General features: G+C 38.5%; 1 protein-coding gene across 1 annotated transcript in view; it reads left to right on the top strand.

Moving 5' to 3' along the window:
• The first annotated feature begins 2,362 nt into the window (after positions 1–2,362).
• The window catches only part of CAPN7 (calpain 7), a 29,940-nt gene continuing 12,839 nt past the window's right edge, over positions 2,363–19,463 (top strand). Inside the window, exons 1-12 of the mRNA XM_010007487.1 lie at positions 2,363–2,371; positions 4,831–4,939; positions 6,578–6,735; positions 8,956–9,023; positions 10,161–10,361; positions 11,874–11,960; positions 12,860–12,986; positions 13,746–13,831; positions 14,762–14,855; positions 16,443–16,589; positions 18,032–18,138; positions 19,304–19,424. Of these exons, the coding sequence (XP_010005789.1) occupies positions 4,861–4,939; positions 6,578–6,735; positions 8,956–9,023; positions 10,161–10,361; positions 11,874–11,960; positions 12,860–12,986; positions 13,746–13,831; positions 14,762–14,855; positions 16,443–16,589; positions 18,032–18,138; positions 19,304–19,424 (1,275 nt within the window). The 5' untranslated portion in view covers positions 2,363–2,371; positions 4,831–4,860. The remainder of the gene's footprint in view (positions 2,372–4,830; positions 4,940–6,577; positions 6,736–8,955; positions 9,024–10,160; positions 10,362–11,873; positions 11,961–12,859; positions 12,987–13,745; positions 13,832–14,761; positions 14,856–16,442; positions 16,590–18,031; positions 18,139–19,303; positions 19,425–19,463) is intronic.

Genomic DNA, 19,463 nt, shown 5'->3' on the forward strand with positions numbered 1-19,463 from the left:
GGTGTGCGAGTCGAAAGTTTGTCCGCCTTCCGAGGAGCGGGTTCCCTCGGGGCGGGTTGCGAAACCCTGGTTGCGTTTTTAGGTGGGAACAAGTGCTGTCTGCGGGCTGCCGTGTAATGACGGGCTTAAAGGGCAGCAGCGCAGCTACGGTGCTGGGAAAGTGGGTACAGGCACTTCTTCCAGCTGCTGGAGCACAATTCCTCCGGAGCTTCTGGGGAAGCTTCCTCGAAAACGAAGCGGGTTCCCTCGGGGCGGGTTGCGAAACCCTGGTTGCGTTTTTAGGTGGGAACAAGTGCTGTCTGCGGGCTGCCGTGTAATGACGGGCTTAAAGGGCAGCAGCGCAGCTACGGTGCTGGGAAAGTGGGTACAGGCACTTCTTCCAGCTGCTGGAGCACAATTCCTCCGGAGCTTCTGGGGAAGCTTCCTCGAAAACGAGCTAAAAATATCTCTGGCCCGGTCGTTCTCCAGTTTCATTCCTGGTCCCTCCCTACCCCTGTCAGACCTGAAAGACTGTTCAATTTTATGTTGGAGGTGTCAGCACTGAGCATTTTGGAAAGCTGCAAGTGAGCGTGTACTTTGAGTGTGCAGCTGGAAACAGCTCTTCTATAATCAGTCACCAAACAAGAAGAGGAGTATGCAGCTACATGTTAAGATGCTTGGCAGTAAGCTAGCTTCAGATCACAAACTACCTGTGATATTTTTTTTTACCCGCATGTGAATGATCTTTCACTTAGGGATCCAATTTTATTACTTCAGTATAGCTTCACGTTGGTGTAACCAAGGGATGGATGAGGCTTATTCAGTGTCTTGCTCAGTATTTCAGATGTCTTCTCTGGCTGGAGAATAGAGAGAGAATAGTAGTCCTGAGGAAAACGTTGTGGGGATGCTGGTACATGAGAAGCTCAACATGGGCTGGCTGTGTGTGCTTCAAAAGAAACATGGTCAGCAGGTCAAAGGAGGTTGATTCTCTCACCTCTGTTTGTCTCTCATGAGACACTACCTGGACTACTGCATTCAGCTCTTGGGTCCCCAACTAAGGAAGGATACAGATCTGCTTGAGCAGGTCCAGAGGAGAGCCATGAAGATGATCAGGGTGCTGGAGCACCTCCCATAGAGGACAGGCTGTGAAAGTTGAGGTGGTTCAGCCTGGAGAAGAGAGGGCTCTGGGGAGACCTGGGAGGGGATGTAGTAATAGGATGAGGGGTAGCAGTTTTAATCTGAAAGAGGGTAGATTTAGGTAAGATGTTAGGAAGAACTACTTTAGTGTGAGGGTGGTGAGACACTGGTACAGGTTGCCCAGGGAAGCTGTGGGTGTCTTCTCCCTGAAAGCGTTCAGGGTCAAGCTAGTTGAGGCTTTGAACAACATGGTCTAGTGGAAAGTGTCCCTGCTCATGGCAAAGCATTCAGGGTCAAGCTAGTTGAGGCTTTGAAAAATATGGTCTAGTGGAAAGTGTCCCTGCTCATGGCAGGTGAATTGAAACTAAATGATCTTTAAGATCCTTTCCAGCCCAAGCCATTCTATGATTCTGTCTTTAGACTTACTTCTGGTATTTAGTAGCTTTGCAATCATTATGCATTTTTCTATCTGTGAATTGTTTCATTTTCTGGGATTTAGGTTTTGCAAAGTTGTGTTAAAGTTTCATATCCTACTGGCTTTACTGGCTCACTTTTTTACTGGCTCACTTGTGAGAAGGGATTTCTTTGAAGCCTATGCTTATCCTCGTTGCATTAATCATTACACATATTCCATTATCCTGCCAAAGTCATTCCCTTCCATTAGCTTGTCAGCTCTATAGTTGGCCTTCTACTTTATGAGGCGTCTTTGAAATGTAAAAAAAACCCATAGTGTTATTATCATGCTGGGCTATGCAATTAAGTGTGAAAGGATAAGAAGAGCAGTATCTCATTTTAAGCTGGTTGCTAATGTAGGGTGCACTAAGTTTATGTGCATGCCAAAATTTGTTACCCATAGTAAAGCTGATAAGCATTATCAGCATTGTGTGCCTGCAAACAGTCTGATAGCAGTGTCCAACACTACTTTATTACAGTATATTTTTCAGTAGATCTGGAAGAAATTATCAAATAGTCTTCAGAAGAAAACCATCTTTTTGTTGTAATAATCACTCTTGTACACTTCTGTACAGCGGGTGGAAAATCTTTTTCACTTGCTGCATATGGGTGCTATTGCTGGGTGCAGCAGTGCATCCCTCGCAGTGTTGGTGCACCTCAAGCTATGCATGATGAGTGTGATCCTAACAGTGTTTTCTTGTTTGCAAAAGCTGGACCACAGAGCAGCATTATTATGGACACTGCTTTGTGTAAGAAAAACTGAATCAAAACTCTGCAGCTAAGATTTTTGGTGTTGAGACAGGTGACTCTTGCCAGTCGAAGATTAAGTGTTGACATTACTATCAGATAGGTTTGAACACCAACACTTTCATGTATATTGTGATCAGGAAGAGTGAGAACAAGCTCGGCAGGTACTGCTAAAGCAGATTTCTCTAGGAGTGATTTAGCCTAGATAGATTTGGCTTTCTAGACTGCCAGCGTTAGTTTACACAAGAGTAGTCACAAAATATCACCTAGTAGTTTTGGAGGACTTGAAGCATTATTTTTTTGGGGCAGTGTTAATAAGCTCTGGCCCATCACCAACTTTCTTACCAACTGCCCTAAGCAATTCAGAGCCCACTGGTGCAATTGCTAAGTGCGTGGGACAGTTGGGTGCTGAACTGGATTATTCAAGAACTTGACCTTAAGGATGAAGCGTGGGAAATGCTGCTGTTTCTTACCAGTAGACAACAAATGGACCTGTGTGAACGGAGTTCCTATGGCTAACAAGTGCTGTTTGCTTCCTACTATCATATAAGTTTGATAGATCCCTAGAAGAGGGTTGCATGTGAACCAGCATAGGGTAACTTGCTAATGGTACTATACAGAAAGCTTAGAAAGGTCTTTGGGCACCTGACAACTTCAGCAAAACTGATGGCTGTTGCTAAATTTGACTGTTGACCAACAGTTAGCAACTTGCAAACTGATGATAGGTAATTAGCTCAGTGCAACTGTGACACTGCTCATGCCAAAGAACAGTAATGGCACTGAAGAGATCATAAATACCAACTCTGAATTGCATGTCCATCTTGTCACTGGAATCATTTGGCATGCTGGCTCTGTTAGCAGTTGGTCAACTGCTTCAGTCTTTTAAAGCCTTAATTTATAAAAGGCTGTTTTCACTATGTTTGCATCAGGCAGAACAGCTGTGCTTCAAACCACAGAAGCAACATCAATTATGCATTCTTTCTGCAGCACTTGTTTGAAAATCCACATTTGTTCTTTACATCAGATATAGGCAACTTACTGTTTTGATATGTCTGTTTCGTCAGTCTGTGCTTGTGATATGTCATAGACAAGTATATACATCCCTTGAAGATATATCTGTAGTGTCTTTCCCTCCACCCCCCCCTCCAAAGAAATAGTTGTCTGCTAGACCTTAACAGTAGTTAACTGTAGCTTATAAATGGAACAGTACTTCTCTTTGCTCTTATGTTGCTGTGGACATTTTATATGTTGCAAAATGGTGATGGATGTTAACAGGGAGCATGCAGTACTTGGTTCCATGATGCTTGACAGTGAAAAGTTACCCTGATAAAAAAATGCAGGATGTATCAGGATCAGTTTTAAGCTTGGGCAAACTAGGCAGATGTGTATGGGAGCAAACTGCTAAGCTTCAGAAAAATCACGTCTACGCAGCACGCAAGAGAGCCTCTGGCCATGGCTCTGTGCTTGCCCAGTGCACAGCAGCCTGTCTGAGCACCCCCTGTGAGGAGCAGCTCTCTCATAGTTGTTGTTCTGCTTCCTACATACATAGCCTCCTACATGGCTGCCTCCTTCTTTCTTCTGCTGCTGGTAGGAAGATGAGCAGTGCCACAAAAGTGTGGGATTTTTTCCATGCCATTAATGAGGACAAAATAAGGGGTTTTTAACCTCATTTTTATGAGTGACAAATTTCCATTCTCTGTATGCTTCTGAGACTGTCAGGCCTCTGTTTATTACAACCCTGCCAAACCTTACATGTTTTTCATCAATTTAGTAAATGGATAGACAGCTTGTGCAACTGGAGGCATTTTTTCTTAGATTTGTACAATATAGAGAAGGCCTCAATAAGGATAATGTACAGTCCTTCTGAGCTGTAGGCCTATGCTTCTTCCTGGAAGCAGACTTTTATTGATATTGGGTGTTTTGTGTACATACAAACCATTAAAAAGCAAAGTTTGAGGATCTAAGAAGCTTTAAATTTGGAGACTTTCCAGATTTGACAGCTTTGTTTGAGTAGTACTAAAGGAAGATACTTCCTAAAACAATATTCTATGCATTTGATTTTTAAAATATTTTTTATTGGTTTACTTTCATCATTATCAGGTTAAACTAGTGTGTAGCATTAATTTTTCCTAACCTTAAATCTGCAGATTTAAAAATAAAAGGTAGTTTTTGAGCTTTACTGAATTATTTCAGTGCATGCTTGATAAATTTTACTTTAAAGTCTTCTAAGTCCATGCATTACTGCACAGACAGAACTAAGATCTGGCCTTACAGACTGTCAAAAGGTTTTTATATAGTCCTATAGGTTGTCCTATAAGTGAAAAGTTGAACATGATCTCATTTATAACTTTAAACCTGTTCCTTCCAGCAGATTTTCTCTGTAGCCACTGAGTCTCTTTGCAGATGTAGGGGCTTGCTTTCATGCAGCTCATGGCTGCTGTAGGCCCTCTGTTTATGGCAAGTAATTCTCTAGGCAGCAAACATTAACTTTGTCTCAAATTCTTCTCCCTGCAGGAAGCTGCACAAGCCTTAATTTATGCAGGGATGGCAGGATCCACCTTGGAAAACATTCAAGAAAAAATAAATGAGTACTTGGAGAGAGTTCAAGCTCTCCATTCAGCAGGTGGGTAAGGAGCTTTCTAATTAAACCTCTGCTTAAATTAGTTGAATGGAAAGCCTTTCAGTGCTATGAAATAAGTATCAAGGACATTGGCTTTGTTTTTCATTATTCTGCTTTTCTTGTCCTCTGTGAAGGACCACCAATGCAATGAGCATGTCAGTTTTGAATTTTGAAATACATTAGAGCTGAAGTGCAGACTTACTTCCTAAGAACTTGGGTGTAGGCATGCTTTCCTTTTAAATATTCTTAGGAAACAGATCTGCAGAGCAAGCCTGAGAAAGTAATTAAATATAGCAATAAAAATTGATCAGGAATAAATAAAAACTTGTATCTGAGCCTCTGGGTTCTGGTCTTCCTGTAGCATTACTGAATTTGAGAGGCCAAAAGAGCTCTTTGCTCTCATAAGGGCTTCCTTGTTTGATCCAGTTTCAGTGTTTGTGCTTGGACCAAAATCTTGAATTTTCGTACACCTGTAATTCTGTTAGAGTCCTAGAATCACTTGGCCAAAAATGGACCTTGGGAGGTCTATAGACCAATCTTCTGCTCAAAGCAGAATAGATACTGATTTTTTAAACAGGTTGCTCAGGTGCAGTCTGGTTCTAAAAATTCCTAAGGACATAAAATCCCTAGAGCTTCTAAGCCCCTGTTCCAGGGTGCTGTTGTCTTTTTTTGTTGTTGGTTTTGTTTGTTGTTTTTTTATATATATGCCTAGTTGGATTCTCCTGTTTCAGTTCATAGCCACTGGCTCTCATTCCCTCTCTTTGCATCACAGTGTAGAGCCTGAATCCATTTTCTAGATAACCTCGCAGTTAGTGGAAGGTTACTATTGGGTTCCCCAAAAGCCATCTCTCTTCCTGGCAGGACAAGCTAAGCTCCCTCTTCTTCACAAAAGGCCAAATCCTTCAGCCCCAGCCATCATTTGGGGAGCCAAGACCAGATGTGGTCTTGTCCTGAGTAGAGGATGGCAGTTGCTTCCCCCATCTCTTGGCTGTGCTCCTGCTGACACAGCCTAGGTTGCTGTTTGCCTTCATTGCTGCCAGGGACCTGCTGGCTTGGGCTCACCCAGCTGTCCTTCAGGTCCTTCTGTGCATAGCTGTACCCTTCAGAGCGTTAGTCTGTCCCAGACACAGGCATTTGTCCTGGTTGAATTTCCTGAGGTTCCTATCAGCCCCTTGCTTCAGCTTGTCCGTATCCTTTGAATAGCAACTATGTCCTTCAATGAATCAGTTTGGTGGGGGCTACTGCCCTGATAAAGGTACACTCTTATTTTCTCCTTCAGTTCATTAATAAAGATATTAAATGAGACAGATGCCTGAGGAACTTGTGTATTACCACAGATGATGTGTTTTCATAAATAATGCAATATTTTACATATTTAATTATCTTTGTCCTTAGTGGCATGTGAGATATCCTGGGAGTGTATATCTGCTTTGAGAGGTGTGGATATTTTCTTGAAATATTGTCTTTGGATATTGGATATTGTCCTTGAAAAGATGCTTTTAGCAAAGTTTAGAAAGATTTGTTTTCCAGCCAAAAGATAGATACTACCCATCTGATAAGAACTGCTAGTGTTTTGGTATCATGTTAAGGGTGTTTTTACATGTCTTCTGTAGAAAGCTAAATACTTTCTTTTTTGTTTAGTTCAGTCACAGAACACAGATCCTCTGAAGTCAAAGCAACAGCTGGACTTGGAGCGTGCTCACTTCCTAGTTACACAGGCTTTTGATGAAGATGATAAAGGCAATGTAGAAGAAGCTGTAGAGTTGTACACAGAAGCGGTGGAACTCTGTTTGAAAACAGTATGTTAAGCTACAGATTAACTTGGTGGAATTATGTGATGGTAAGAATTTCTTCCATTTACACAAGTGACTGACCCTTAAAGGCTGGCTTTTAAACAGAGTACCTGTATTTCTAAAAACCATTTTAAAATATTTTTTTCCACTGTTTTTTTAGTGGTTTTATTTTTCCAGTCTTTATGTTCTGTTGCTATTCAACACTAAATTTATGGGGACTTGTGATTTATCTATTTTTCCTGACCTGGATTATACTGAAAAACTAGAAATACTCTGGAACTCTTTCATGTTAGTTTTTTGCCCTGGAGTGAATGCAACACTAAAACAGAAATCAAAACTAGTTAAAACTGAAGATAACTTGCTAATGTGTCAGCTATGTTACTTTCCAACAACATTAAGGGAAGTAATATGAGGGAAATTTTCATATGTAACACTTCCTGAAAACTAGCAATCTACTGATGCCAAAACTAGTAAAAATACTACTTGATTATTTGGTGCTCAACAGTGAAGCTGTTACAAGTGAATTAAATTCACACTGAAAGTAATAGTAAGGATGAATTGGTCTTTATGTAAATAATGGAGAATATAATTACAGGTACTGCTTTTTCTCCCTTAAATCCATTTGCCTTAACTACTCATTACAGGAAGAGCTCACCATCATAATATAACTCCACCAAGTCTGTTTTTCTCTTCTCTTCCCTTTTTATAATGTAAATATATATGGGCTATTGGGAGGGAAATGTTACTTTTGCTACACGCTAGAGTAAAATCATCTTTTCTTGGAAACCTGTAAGCTGTTTTTATGTAGGCTAAAAAAACATGGTGATAGAATGTAACCAAATCAGGAGTTAATGCTCTAGTTTTTCCACTTGAGCTGTGGAAGCGGAACATCTTCAGCCTGTTACATAAACTTTCTGTGGCAGCATGCCATTTTTCCTCTGCTGTGTTCCTCTTTCTGTTGAGTCAGTGCATGTAAATATTCTATATACACAATTCAGTCTGAAGTTATCTCCTATTAACAGCTGCTTTTATCAGGTGTTTCATTAGGTACAGATACTGCTGAAGTTGCTTTTAATCTTGACTAGCATATTATTTTAAGGTGGCTGTCAGCATTATCCCTGAGGGTGATGAAAAGGTACCTTTTTCTTCCCAGGATGAAAGAAGATTGAAAGAACTCTGCTATCTTGAAGCTTTACTTATGTCTTTCTCCTCAATATATTCAGGTGGAGAGATTTGTTTCTTCCTTACCCTTGAAGTATTCATAGAGTTCCTTCTTTTCTGTGGCTGACTTCTAGACATGTCTGCTGATGTTCCATCTCCACTGCTTGCCTTCATACATCTTTCCAAGTTTTTTCCAGCCAGGACCTCCGGAGTGTGATTTCTTTGCAAAATTAAATAGTTGCTTGTAGAGTATGTTTCTAGTTTTGTTTCTTGGGGTGAAAGTAGCTTGCCTTTTGTTTCCTCAGTTGACCTAGCTGACCTGGTAGAAATCACAAAGGTAGAGCCTGAAACCTGCCTGTGGGTGTCACAGGAGAAGCCACACCCTCAGATTGCTTAGCTGCTGTAGCCGTGCCTCTTCTGTAGAGGAAAATGAAAGCAGAAACTGGTTGTATGAGTGAGCTGTCATTGATAGTTTCTCAACTGGGAAGAGAATTAACACTCTTGCTAATCTGTTTTAGTGCCCTATCATAGGTTATTTTATGCCTTAGATGTGAAAGAGCAAGATTTTTAACTTGTAAGCAATCTTGTTTGTACTTTATTAAAGTCATCATTGTGATTTTTTTTTTTTTTTTTCCCTAAGTTACCATGATTCTTTTTTACTTATTTGGGAAAAGTACAGGAACACATCTAAACTCAGCAGCATACCTATCATTTGTTTTTGTCTTCTTTCTGCCTGTAGTGTTTTAGTGTGGGTAATTCTCCTGGCAATTTTTTTATGTATACAGTGTTGCTCATGACGAATTTTAAATATCACTTTTGTTCCATGAACATTCACTAGAAGAAAAAAATGAGACTTGCTTACTTAATATGCTTTTTATGCTGAGGTGTTGTTTTGTTGTTGTTGGGGGGTTTTTTCCAACATGTTTGTTCATTTCAAAAGTAATTTGGAAAAAAAATAGCTAGTTACTGTTTGCTGTAATCTGTAATTGTGGAATTTAACAAACCGAGCCCATAAAATCTGAGGTTTTTTAGATGTGCAGCTTTCTCTTTTATTTTGCACTAAAGGCTACTGAAACTTCAGAAGCAGGCCTCCAGTCAAAACTGAAACAGCTGGCTCGACAAGCTCTGGATAGGTGAGTATTGCCAATAGTAGTAAACATACTGGCTGTCAGGCCTAAGTGCAATCTCTGGGTTGGATTCTCAGCCTAGTGTGTCCATTCTGTACTGCAAAGAGTATTGGTTCTGGGTAGGCCTGAAGACTTCTCCTTGGAGATAGAAGTCAGCTGCAAGCTGTGTGACTGCTGCATATAGTAGTAATTGTGCCAACCCTCTGGTAGTCTTGGGACTTGAAGAATTAGGAAATGGCTACGTTTGTTAATACCAGTGTACTACTGTGGTTTTCAGAGATACAAATTGGAGTGTTATACTTCAGTTTTTGTCTTCTGTAAAAATGCTGAATTTGGGTCATTACTAAGTCAGGATGTCAATGTCCCTGCATAAGAAAGACAGCTTGGAAACTGAGAAATACTTATCTTGACAGTATCAGTCTTACTGTATGGGTAGATTTAGTGAAGTGGAGTCTGTATGTGAAATAAGTTACATGAGCATAAGTTCAATGCAACTCCTCTTACATCAGCTGTACTGTGGCAAATAACAGACTACGCTGGGCTGTAAGTTTCAGTATAAGGTGGTTTTCAGCATTTCTTAGTCTGTGTACAAAAAAACCCAAAGTAAACCAACCCATGTTTTGCTAATACATGACTATCCAGAAGCTTAATGCAACAAAATATGGCTCCTGAATATACAGTCTTCAAGCAGTTGAAATGCTGGGTTGTGACAGTGCTAGTGGGTTTTCACTGCAGTTGCAGCTGCTATACAAATTAAATCCTGAAGGTATGAAAGGATGCAAATCACTTTTCTTTCTCTGAGAAAGTTTCAGTGGCCTTGTTTGGAGGTTTCGGACAATGAACACTTGCACACATTCTCGTATTAGCATAATTTAAAGGCAAACATAATGTCACAAGTTCTGCCAAAAGTAGCTTATATGTTAATTGGAAATACTATATCTTAATTTACTCCAGAACAGGAAAATTAAGAAGTACTGGCATCCAAAATTGAATTTTCTTAGGAAAAGTAGTACTGGTTAATTTGGGTATCTGTTCACTCCATTTCATATATGCAGGCACATAAACCAAGCAAAGAAATATTTGAGCAATTGCTGTATTTTTTTTATAATTGTTGTAAACAAAATGCATTTTTATTTGCTTTAGAGCAGAGGCACTGAAGGAATCTGTGTCTAAGTCATCTCAGAAGGAGAAGTCAACTGCAGCCAAACCAAATCAGCCAGTGAGAACGTTCTTTCCATTGGGACCTGACTTCTCTTTAAACGATAAGCCACAGACAATCAGAGCAGTACAAGCCAGTGAATCTCAAGGTCAGAGATACACGGCAGAGGAGATTGAAGTACTCAGGTAAGCTGAAGAGACGTTTTCCCCAAACGTTATAATTTGTGCATATTACAAGTCAATTGTGTGAGAGTGACAGAGCACTGGGACAGGCTGCCCAGAGAGGTTGTGTAGTCTCCCTCGCTGGAGACACTCAAAATCCACCTGGACGCATTCCTGTGTGATGTGCTTTAGGTGACCCTGCTCTGGCAGGGGGGTTGGACTAGATGATCTTTTGAGGTCCCTTCCAGCCCCTAAGATTCTGTGATTCTGTGAATTGAAGCAGTTGAAGCACAAGGTATATAAACAGAAAACCACCTCTTACAAACCTGATCTCTGGTATTACCCACACGTTAAATTCTCTGCACCAATGCAATTAGTGGCTTTTATTCACAGAGCATACTTTCTACTTTGCACTTAGTAGTTCAAAGTAGATGTTTATAGATTATAAAACTACTGCTTCACTGGAAATTGAGGAAGCATAATATTTTATAGGACAGTGAGTTCTGTTGCATTCGGTATGTTTTGTTTTGATTTTTAGTATGCCTGAAATAAGCTTCAAATAATCCATAAAAGCATTGTCTGATAAGTGTTTCAACTTTCCTGCTCCTCCCTGTACAATAAAGTTTGTGACAGAGGTGGTGCTCAGCACTGTCCAGGATTTGATCATAAAATATTTTGTCTGCCTGTTGACTTTAGGGGAATTAAATGTACTGAGTATATGGTCATGAGGATAGAAATCTAAATGTGTTGGAAATGTTGCAGAGCATTGAGAGTTGCCTTATGGAAATTTCACTTTTTTTCCTCTTGTAGTGCCTGTGCAGTGAATGTTTCTGGTGTTTTGGACGGTTTGGGTGTTTTGGGGTGTTCCTCAGTGTTTTTTTGTTGCTGTTTCAGTCTTGCAAGAGAGCTTCAAGTTGTTTTCCATCTTTAATCACAATGTGATTTAAAAATATTTCGCAACCCTTTTTCAGTTAACTCCTTGTTTGAAACTTAAATTGCATTCACATTAAAATATTATTTTCATTTTTTTTTTTAGGTAGCTTTCTGTGCGCTTTGGTCAAAAATATACTAATAAGCACATGGAGTACTTTGTTATTGCTATTTGACAGAGTTTTCCAAAATGCTGCCCCAGTTAGTTGAAATCTAAATGTTGCTAATTGTTAATTGCTGTCCTCTTATCCTAAGACTCTCTCCATTGAGAGGCTTTAGGGACTTCAGAAGTTCTATTTATACAAAGGTATTTTAAAATGTGACTTCTAGTACTATAGAGGTTTGTTGCTGATAATTACTTCTATCCTGGCATGGTGACTTACCTGCAGATCAGTACTTGCAGAATGAGTGACTGAGCCATCAAGTACCGCACGATTCAAACACCAATAAATACAGTGGTTCTTTGTTTTCAAGAAGTAGGCTGCTTGTTTTCAGAAGCGCTATCTTTTGATAGCTTTTAAAAACTAATTTTGTTGCTACCTTCTGGAACTCAGCCTTCAAAAGATGATAGGTAAGTTTTTAATATTGTTTTCTTATGCGTTGTAGGAAGACTTCAAAAATTAATGGCATAGAGTATGTACCTTTCATGAGCGTTGATCTGAGAGAACGTTTTGCCTTCCCCATGCCATTTTCGTAAGTGTGATTCCATTGCTGAAATTCACTTTTGCTTCTATTTTCCCATATTTGGTATTCCTGTGTTTTCTTTTTCAGAATTTAAAATTATTTACATAGGCTTTTAAACATAATTCAGGAAGAGGTCTCTTATTACTGCCACTTCCTTTTTGAAGTCTGATCTTAACACCGTTTAATGCAAGCTGATCCTGCTATGCAGTGGTTTTGCTTTTACATCTTCAGGCCTAGAAGGACAACACTATATTTGGCTCTTTGGAGTATTGGGCTGGGCTGGCAACTTGTGTCCATTTCAGATGCTGCTGCTGCATGCTAATGAGTTTAGCTCCCTCTGCTTCAATTATCAGTTAAATGAAGGTGATAGCTGTTTCCTCTGTAAAGGGCTATCCAAGGAAGGGTGATATGGAACTGCTAGACCTTCTTTCATAAGCAGCAATAATTTTTTAAGATTACATCAGTGTAATAGACAAAGAGACTTGGGGTTGGTTCTTTGGGGTTTTTCTTCAATTTCTGCTAAAAGATTGTCAGTCAGAAAAGCCTCTATTTTCAGAACTGAAGAAGCTTTTGATTACTAGTTCATCATATTGAAATAAAGGGAAGAACTTGAGTTTCTGTTGGTGTAAATGGCTTTTTGGAATTTCTTCCCCCTGCTCAGTGCTGCATGAAGGAAGCTCTTGGATTTTATTTATTTTGTTAATATTTTTGCTTTTTCGCCCCTAAGATGCACAAACTTAGTAGTAGTGTTCTCTGAAACAGTTTTACAGCTCTGTATACAAAGCTGTGTAGTTGTTCTATGTGTATTTTGCACCATCTGTCAGACACATATAAGACTGGAGATACCACGAAAAGCTTTTCTGAACTGCTGCTGATTTATTTCTACGTTTTATCTCTCTGAAATCTAGTGATAAATGTGGAAAGTTACCATTATCCCCCAAACAGAAAGCAATGTTTGCCAAGTGGGTGCGACCAGATGACATAACAAATAACCCTACGATGATTTATACTGTGTCGAGTTTCAGCATAAAGCAGGTAAATTGTTCCTGAAGAGAAATGTCTGTTGCTAGCAGTTTATTGCCGTGGTTACCAAGACCTTCTTGTTCAAAAAGGAATCCCCAAATCTGAGAGTGCTTTCCTTGGTTCTCGTTAGAATAAATAAATGAGGAAGTAAATAGTATCACTTCAGATCCCATGCAGAATAAACAAATGTGTTAGCAGGGGAAAGTAAAAATCAGAATTTGAGTTTCAGATGGAAATTGTGTTTCCCAGAAACAGCAATAAGGTCAGTATGAAAAAAGGTAAGGTGTACTCTGCAGCAAATGGTTCACGTATCTTACTGCATGGAAGTAGTGGGCAAAATTTCTAAATTTTTATTTGACAGGAAGCAAAGTGGCCCATTGAGAATAGTGGAAATCTCTCAGTGTTACGTTGCAGGTGGCCCAAGCTGCTCTGAAATCAGCAGTAGTATAATGCCATTAGGTATTATATGGTTTGTATTACAGAGTGTGTTTTGGGAAGGAAGAAGTAAGTGTGAGTGAATGATGAGGTATCTGAACTTGGCTCTCATTGTTATTAATAATTCTTAACTGTGGTTTATTCCATAGTGGCCTCATGTTGAGCAGGAGTATGTTTCCTGCCTTTTTAGTAGTAACTTTGTTTTTCTTGGTTCAAATCCTTTCCCCTTTGAAGAAAATTACTAGCTAACAATTTTCCTTCCCTCCACACACTCCATTTGTCTTTCATTATCTAAGTTAGTAGTAAAGGTCCTCACTGCTTTTCTTTTCTTTATAGACAATAGTGTCAGATTGTTCTTTCGTGGCATCACTAGCTATCAGTGCAGCATATGAAAGAAGATACAAGAAAAAATTGATCACAAGGTAAGTAGCTGTTGCTTTCTAAGATCTTTTCAGACTTAATGCTGTCAAGCTTTTGCAATATGTCCTATGACAATTGGACACGGTGTAAATTAGCACTTGTTTCACCTTCATCTCTCTGGGACTCATGTGGCTTCAGCTCACCTGAGAGCTAAGCCAGCTTTTTTCACATGTATATACAGACTCTGGAGTCTAACTTCAGATGTGCTCTGAGGAGCAATAAATATTTTGGAAGGTTTTATTTGTTTTTTAATTGAAATTTTACTTATAATGCTTTATAGGCTTATTTTTTTTACTTTGCTACACCAACTGCCGTGCAACATGTTTTTTGCTCCAGCATGTTTGTTTTTCATCTCATTGTAAAATTAATGCTAACAACACTGTCTCAGTTCTACTCAGCTGGCATCCTGTGATAAATTTGGTGTGGGTTTGGCAGACTCTGCTGGGAGCTTGTTGCCAGACCTGTGTGAGCACACTGCTCCTGTTTTGTTGGTTTTTGTTTTAACCTATACTCATTAGAACTGAGTATGTATTCTTTGAGCATTGAGTTCTATACTGTCTTCTCCCTCTTCAAATGTTTTTGTCATTCAGGTGAATACTGGATTTATACTACAGATATGTAAATACTACTTGTTGAATAGTAAGATATATTTGTTTGCTGTGTTTCTGTTGGAGAAACAATTAGGTTACTTATGTTCTTTTTGTTAATATATTAAGCAAAGGACTGCAGCAATAGCCATGCCTGGAAAATAATACCTATTCAAACATTATTGTAATTTTTACTAAATTTTAGTTGTTCTTTCATTAAAAATTCCCTATTTCTGTTCAGTGTAAATTCCCGAAACAGACTGTTAATTCCACTTCTATTGTTATCAATGTATGCACAGCCAAGTAATTTGTCATCATTTCTCCCTCCTTTTTTTTTTTTAACAGTATAATTTACCCTCAGAATAAAAAGGGAGAACCAGAATATAATCCATGTGGCAAATACATGGTGAAGCTTCATATCAATGGTGTACCTAGAAAGGTAAACGATTTTGGGAAGACTAAATACTGTTAAGGTTTAAATTGTATATTTTTAAAGGCTTATTCTGCTTCACTCTGAAGAGTGTGATACATTTAGTTGGAAAGTGTTTTTTAATTATTAAACTTTTTGAGATTTTTTTGGTAGTGAAGTATATAACAGAATGTCAGGATCTCTTCTGCCTGCATTCATGAAAATAGCCTTACTCATATCAAATTGATTTTATATTGCTTAAAAGAATGATGAAAACCATACAGGAACAAAATTATGCATGCAATATTTATTAATAGAGTGTGCAAGTAATTAATTTTTCCACTCTGTCTTAGAAAGGAAGTTAGAGAACTAAAAAGTGCAGAGAGGGACATCAAGGAAGAGCATAGACATGGAATGACGATAGAAGACTAACTCAAATCGCCACGGATTTTCAGTAAGGAGAGGAGATGCCTGAAGATACATGATAGAACTTTGTAAACTCACAAACAGCTTCATTTTCTTTTCAGTGCAATGAATAGGGACATAAAATAATGTACTTCATCATATAATATTGAAGTGTAGCTCTGATTATTGCAGATCATGGTGACTAATGAATGTTTCATCATAGTGAGCAATTAATGAGTTCAAAAGTGTGTGGTCATCTTCATGGGATGGGACAGTAAGGGGAAAGTCCCCAAAGGCTGTTGCTTAGATATTACCTTTGTGTCAGGATCCTTGAGTTGCAAAATTCCAGAATCTGAATGAGTGTTTCGGGAAGTACCATTTGTGGTTTTGCCTGGCTCTTAATACTCTTTCCAAAATGTCTCCTAATGGCTTCCTTTAGTTAGGATGAATGGGTAGTTGCTCTCCTGTGAAAAGGATTATTTGTCCTGCCACAGACAGGATTTGACCAGAACATGTGCAGTGTTGGCAGCCTGTATTGGGAGCAGACTAATATCAATGTGAAACTGACACATCTGGTCTGGGAAGCTGTTTCAGATCACTACAAATACTGCAGTAACATAGTGCTGAATATATTCTACCTAATTTAAAAAATAAATTTTAATACTTTCACAACTGCTGCTTAGGGTTTCTTTTTCCCTTTTCAGAAATGAGAAATTGAACTAGAGACTATGAAAGTGATAGCACACACAGTTTGTTTTCTTTCAGATAAATAACTTTTATTTTCTGCCAGATACCAAGCACATTCCATGCTCTGTATCCTAGTTAGGCGAGGGATATTGTTAGGCTTTTATTTCCTTTTTCTAATACTGGTAATTATACTGAACTTTTCTGTGGTTACCTTTTTTCAATAGATATTAGGCACTTTACAAAAGCACACTGCATTTGTCCTCATCTTACATAGGGCAAAGCAAGGCTGGTCACCACACGTCACCCAGTAGACTGGTGCAAGTAAGAGCTGGCAATAGAGTTTCTTAGTTGGGCAAACCACTGCAGGATTGATAGAAGTGTCCATGTCTAAGAGCAATGGGCAGATCTGGCTATCTGAGAAGCTGTATATGAACAACAGTTGAGTTTTCTTGTTGTTTTTTTTTAAATACTTCCAAAAAACTTTATTAGCTTGATGATGATTTTTCATTTGTTTATTTCACACAGGTAATCATAGATGACCAGTTACCTGTTGATCATAGTGGGGAACTTCTCTGCTCTTATTCTAACAATAAGAATGAGTTATGGGTATCACTAATAGAAAAGGCTTACATGAAGGTCATGGGAGGATATGATTTTCCTGGATCAAATTCTGTAAGTATTAGATTATTTCGAAGAGGCAAAATTCTATTTAGATTATGTTGGATTAATTAACTTTCCTTCTAGTGAAATAAATTGCTTGGGAGGCAAGTGTTGGATTTGATGTTTTCTTAATTTTTTTTTCTATTTCTTTCTTTGACAAATATGCTTAGCTGTACTTGATGAGATTTGTTCCATCAAAATAGCAAGACCAAGACATCTTGATGGGCAGAGTACTTTGATCTGTGAAGTTTGTTTATCAGATCATTCCCCTCATTTACATAAATATGTAATGGGTTCCTATAATGCGGTTACTAAAGAAACAGTCATTGTACTGCAGCTAGGCTGACAAACAAATTATTTTTCTAAAGAGAGCCTGTTTACTGAAATCAGTAGCTCCTGTAACCTTCGTTTGTTACTTAGGAAGCATTTCGGATTTTACTTTAAAATTCTTTACAATTTCAACAGTATATTTTTGGTTCCATGGTCCTGTTCACATTTTAGTTGGTGTCTTGATAATCAGTACTTGGAGGTTATACTGGGTAATCATTACCTTTTGAAAAATAGTTAGGGAGACAAATGTGTCTTTGTATAATGGTTAAATGTAGCATATGTTTCTCTGTATGTTTACATTAGTGTTGGGTTGCTTTGTTTTGGAGAACAGAAGCTGGTGAGAGCAGCTGTGGTTTATTCCCATTGTCGTTCTCTTAACTTGCTGTCTGCAAAAACAGCCTGACTTATGACATTTAATTTCTACCATTCCTGCCCCTCTCTGCTTTCAGCTGTATTATAGCTTCCTTCTATGATCAGGCTTTCTGGCTATGTTGTACTTGCAGTTCCTTGAGTTCACATCCATCAGTGCTGGTTATTGACACTTCAAGTATTTATAGTCTTTGCTTTGCTCTGAGGAGTACAAAGTAAAAGGGAATGAACACTGTTTCAAGGAGATGAATGAAATAGGTAGATTAAAACATCTTTTTATGGAAATACATGTCAGTGTCAGAATAATAAAGCCAAATTCTGAGTCCTAGAAGTAAAACTTAAATTATTTAAAATGCATACATAATAGCAAGGTTCCAAATAGACTTTTAAAGCACAGCCTCAGAAGCACTGTGAATCAATGAAATAAGTAGAACACATCATAGAACTGAGCATGACTGATCATTTTCTTACGCTTCCATTGCTCTGAAATTCCAGTTTTTTTCATTAGTTAATTTTCCAGCTTTTTTTTTTGTTTTGTTTTAAAAAAGGTTGTTTGGAGTTGTTGTCTTAAATTAATTTAAATTAATATTGGTTGGTTGATTTTTAGTAAAATCTTTAGCCTTTTATATGTAGACCAATATTATAACTTGTGCATACTTTGATTTCTTTAAAGGTGCTTTTCTAATTTGTATGCAGACATCATATGCTTATAGATGGATGATCTATCCTGATTCTTTTGCATGCTTGTATTTCAGAATATTGATCTCCATGCACTGACTGGCTGGATACCTGAAAGAATTGCTATGCACTCAGATAATCAAGCTTTCAATAAAGACAGTACTTTCAGAATGCTTTATCAGAGGTACATGTTTATTCTTTCCTGAGTAACTAAAATGTTTGCTGTGTCGTAGCTATGTTACCACTGTGAAAGCAGTACAGTCACCGCAGATCCTTCAATAGCATTATGATACTACTGCAAATGTTGCTTTGTAAAACCTCCATATGCTTTCTGGAACAATTAAAATTGAGGAATCAGTGGCTTTGACAGAACAGAAGAGTAGGATATTGTGGAATATTCTTTGAAGTGATTCTTCTTTACAAATGAAGAAAAAAAAATAGCCCATTTCTTGTTGAAGAAAAGAGATTGTAGAGTCAGAGAAGAGCATCTTGGAACAAATATACAAGTGTTTAAAGTAGAAGGAAATGTGTTCTGTGTTCCCACAGTTCCCCAGAACGCTGGCATTGATCTGTGTCAAACTAGAACCATCTGCTGTCCTTATGCTGTCCTTAGTGAGCAGATACAGTATTTCTAATCATATCACAAGATCTTAGTTATTATGTCCCATTAGTAAATCTCCTGGAGAGACAGCAAAGTCTCAAAGCTGCAGTGCTGATCTTCAGACCTACCCTAACACATATATTTATGGTGAAAGACACAGCTGTAATGTATAAATGTCAGCTAGCAAGTACTTTGATTTCTTTCAAGACAGGTTTATGCAACCAGTTTCTTATGCATTTCAGTGCAGTAGAAGGGGTTGTTCTGCTATCTGAAACATCTGCATTCATGATAAAAAAGCATGACTGTAGAGTGCTTTTGCAGTAGATCAGGAGCTCTCAGGTGGTTGTCAATGACTTTTCAGATATACCAGCACTTCTATTTGCTGGTGTGACTGAAATTAGGATGGGATCTAGCCATTATAGCATCACTGTTGTTTACCTGTGCTAAAGTGAAAATCTGTAGTCCAGTGACTGTAAGCTGTCTAGGGATGCTGACCACATACTTGGATTTTAGTGTGGGCTGGGAAATATGCTAGTATGTCTTCACAATAATAATTCTTGCAAAATTAATAGTTTCAATTCAGAACAATTGCAGAACTCTGTGAGTTGGCAATTCCAGACGCTTTGAGGCCTGTGCTGAGGACACACAACTGTGGGTAGTGTAAAAACATACTGTTACAGTGTCTGGAAAACGTTAGTTTGCAACTTGAAAATTTAAATTAAGCTGTTTTTCACCTCTTTTTGAACAGATTTCACAAGGGAGATGTCCTTATCACAACTGCAACAGGGGTGATGTCTGAAGAGGAAGGAGAAAAATGGGGTTTAGTTCCAACTCATGCATATGCAGTCTTGGATATAAGGGAATATAAGGTATCAAGTAAAACAGATGATGTTTTCAGATGCCTGTTT

This window comes from Chaetura pelagica, unplaced genomic scaffold, assembly GCF_000747805.2.
Source record: "Chaetura pelagica isolate M959 unplaced genomic scaffold, ChaPel_1.0 scaffold10, whole genome shotgun sequence".
NCBI lineage: Eukaryota > Metazoa > Chordata > Aves > Apodiformes > Apodidae > Chaetura > Chaetura pelagica.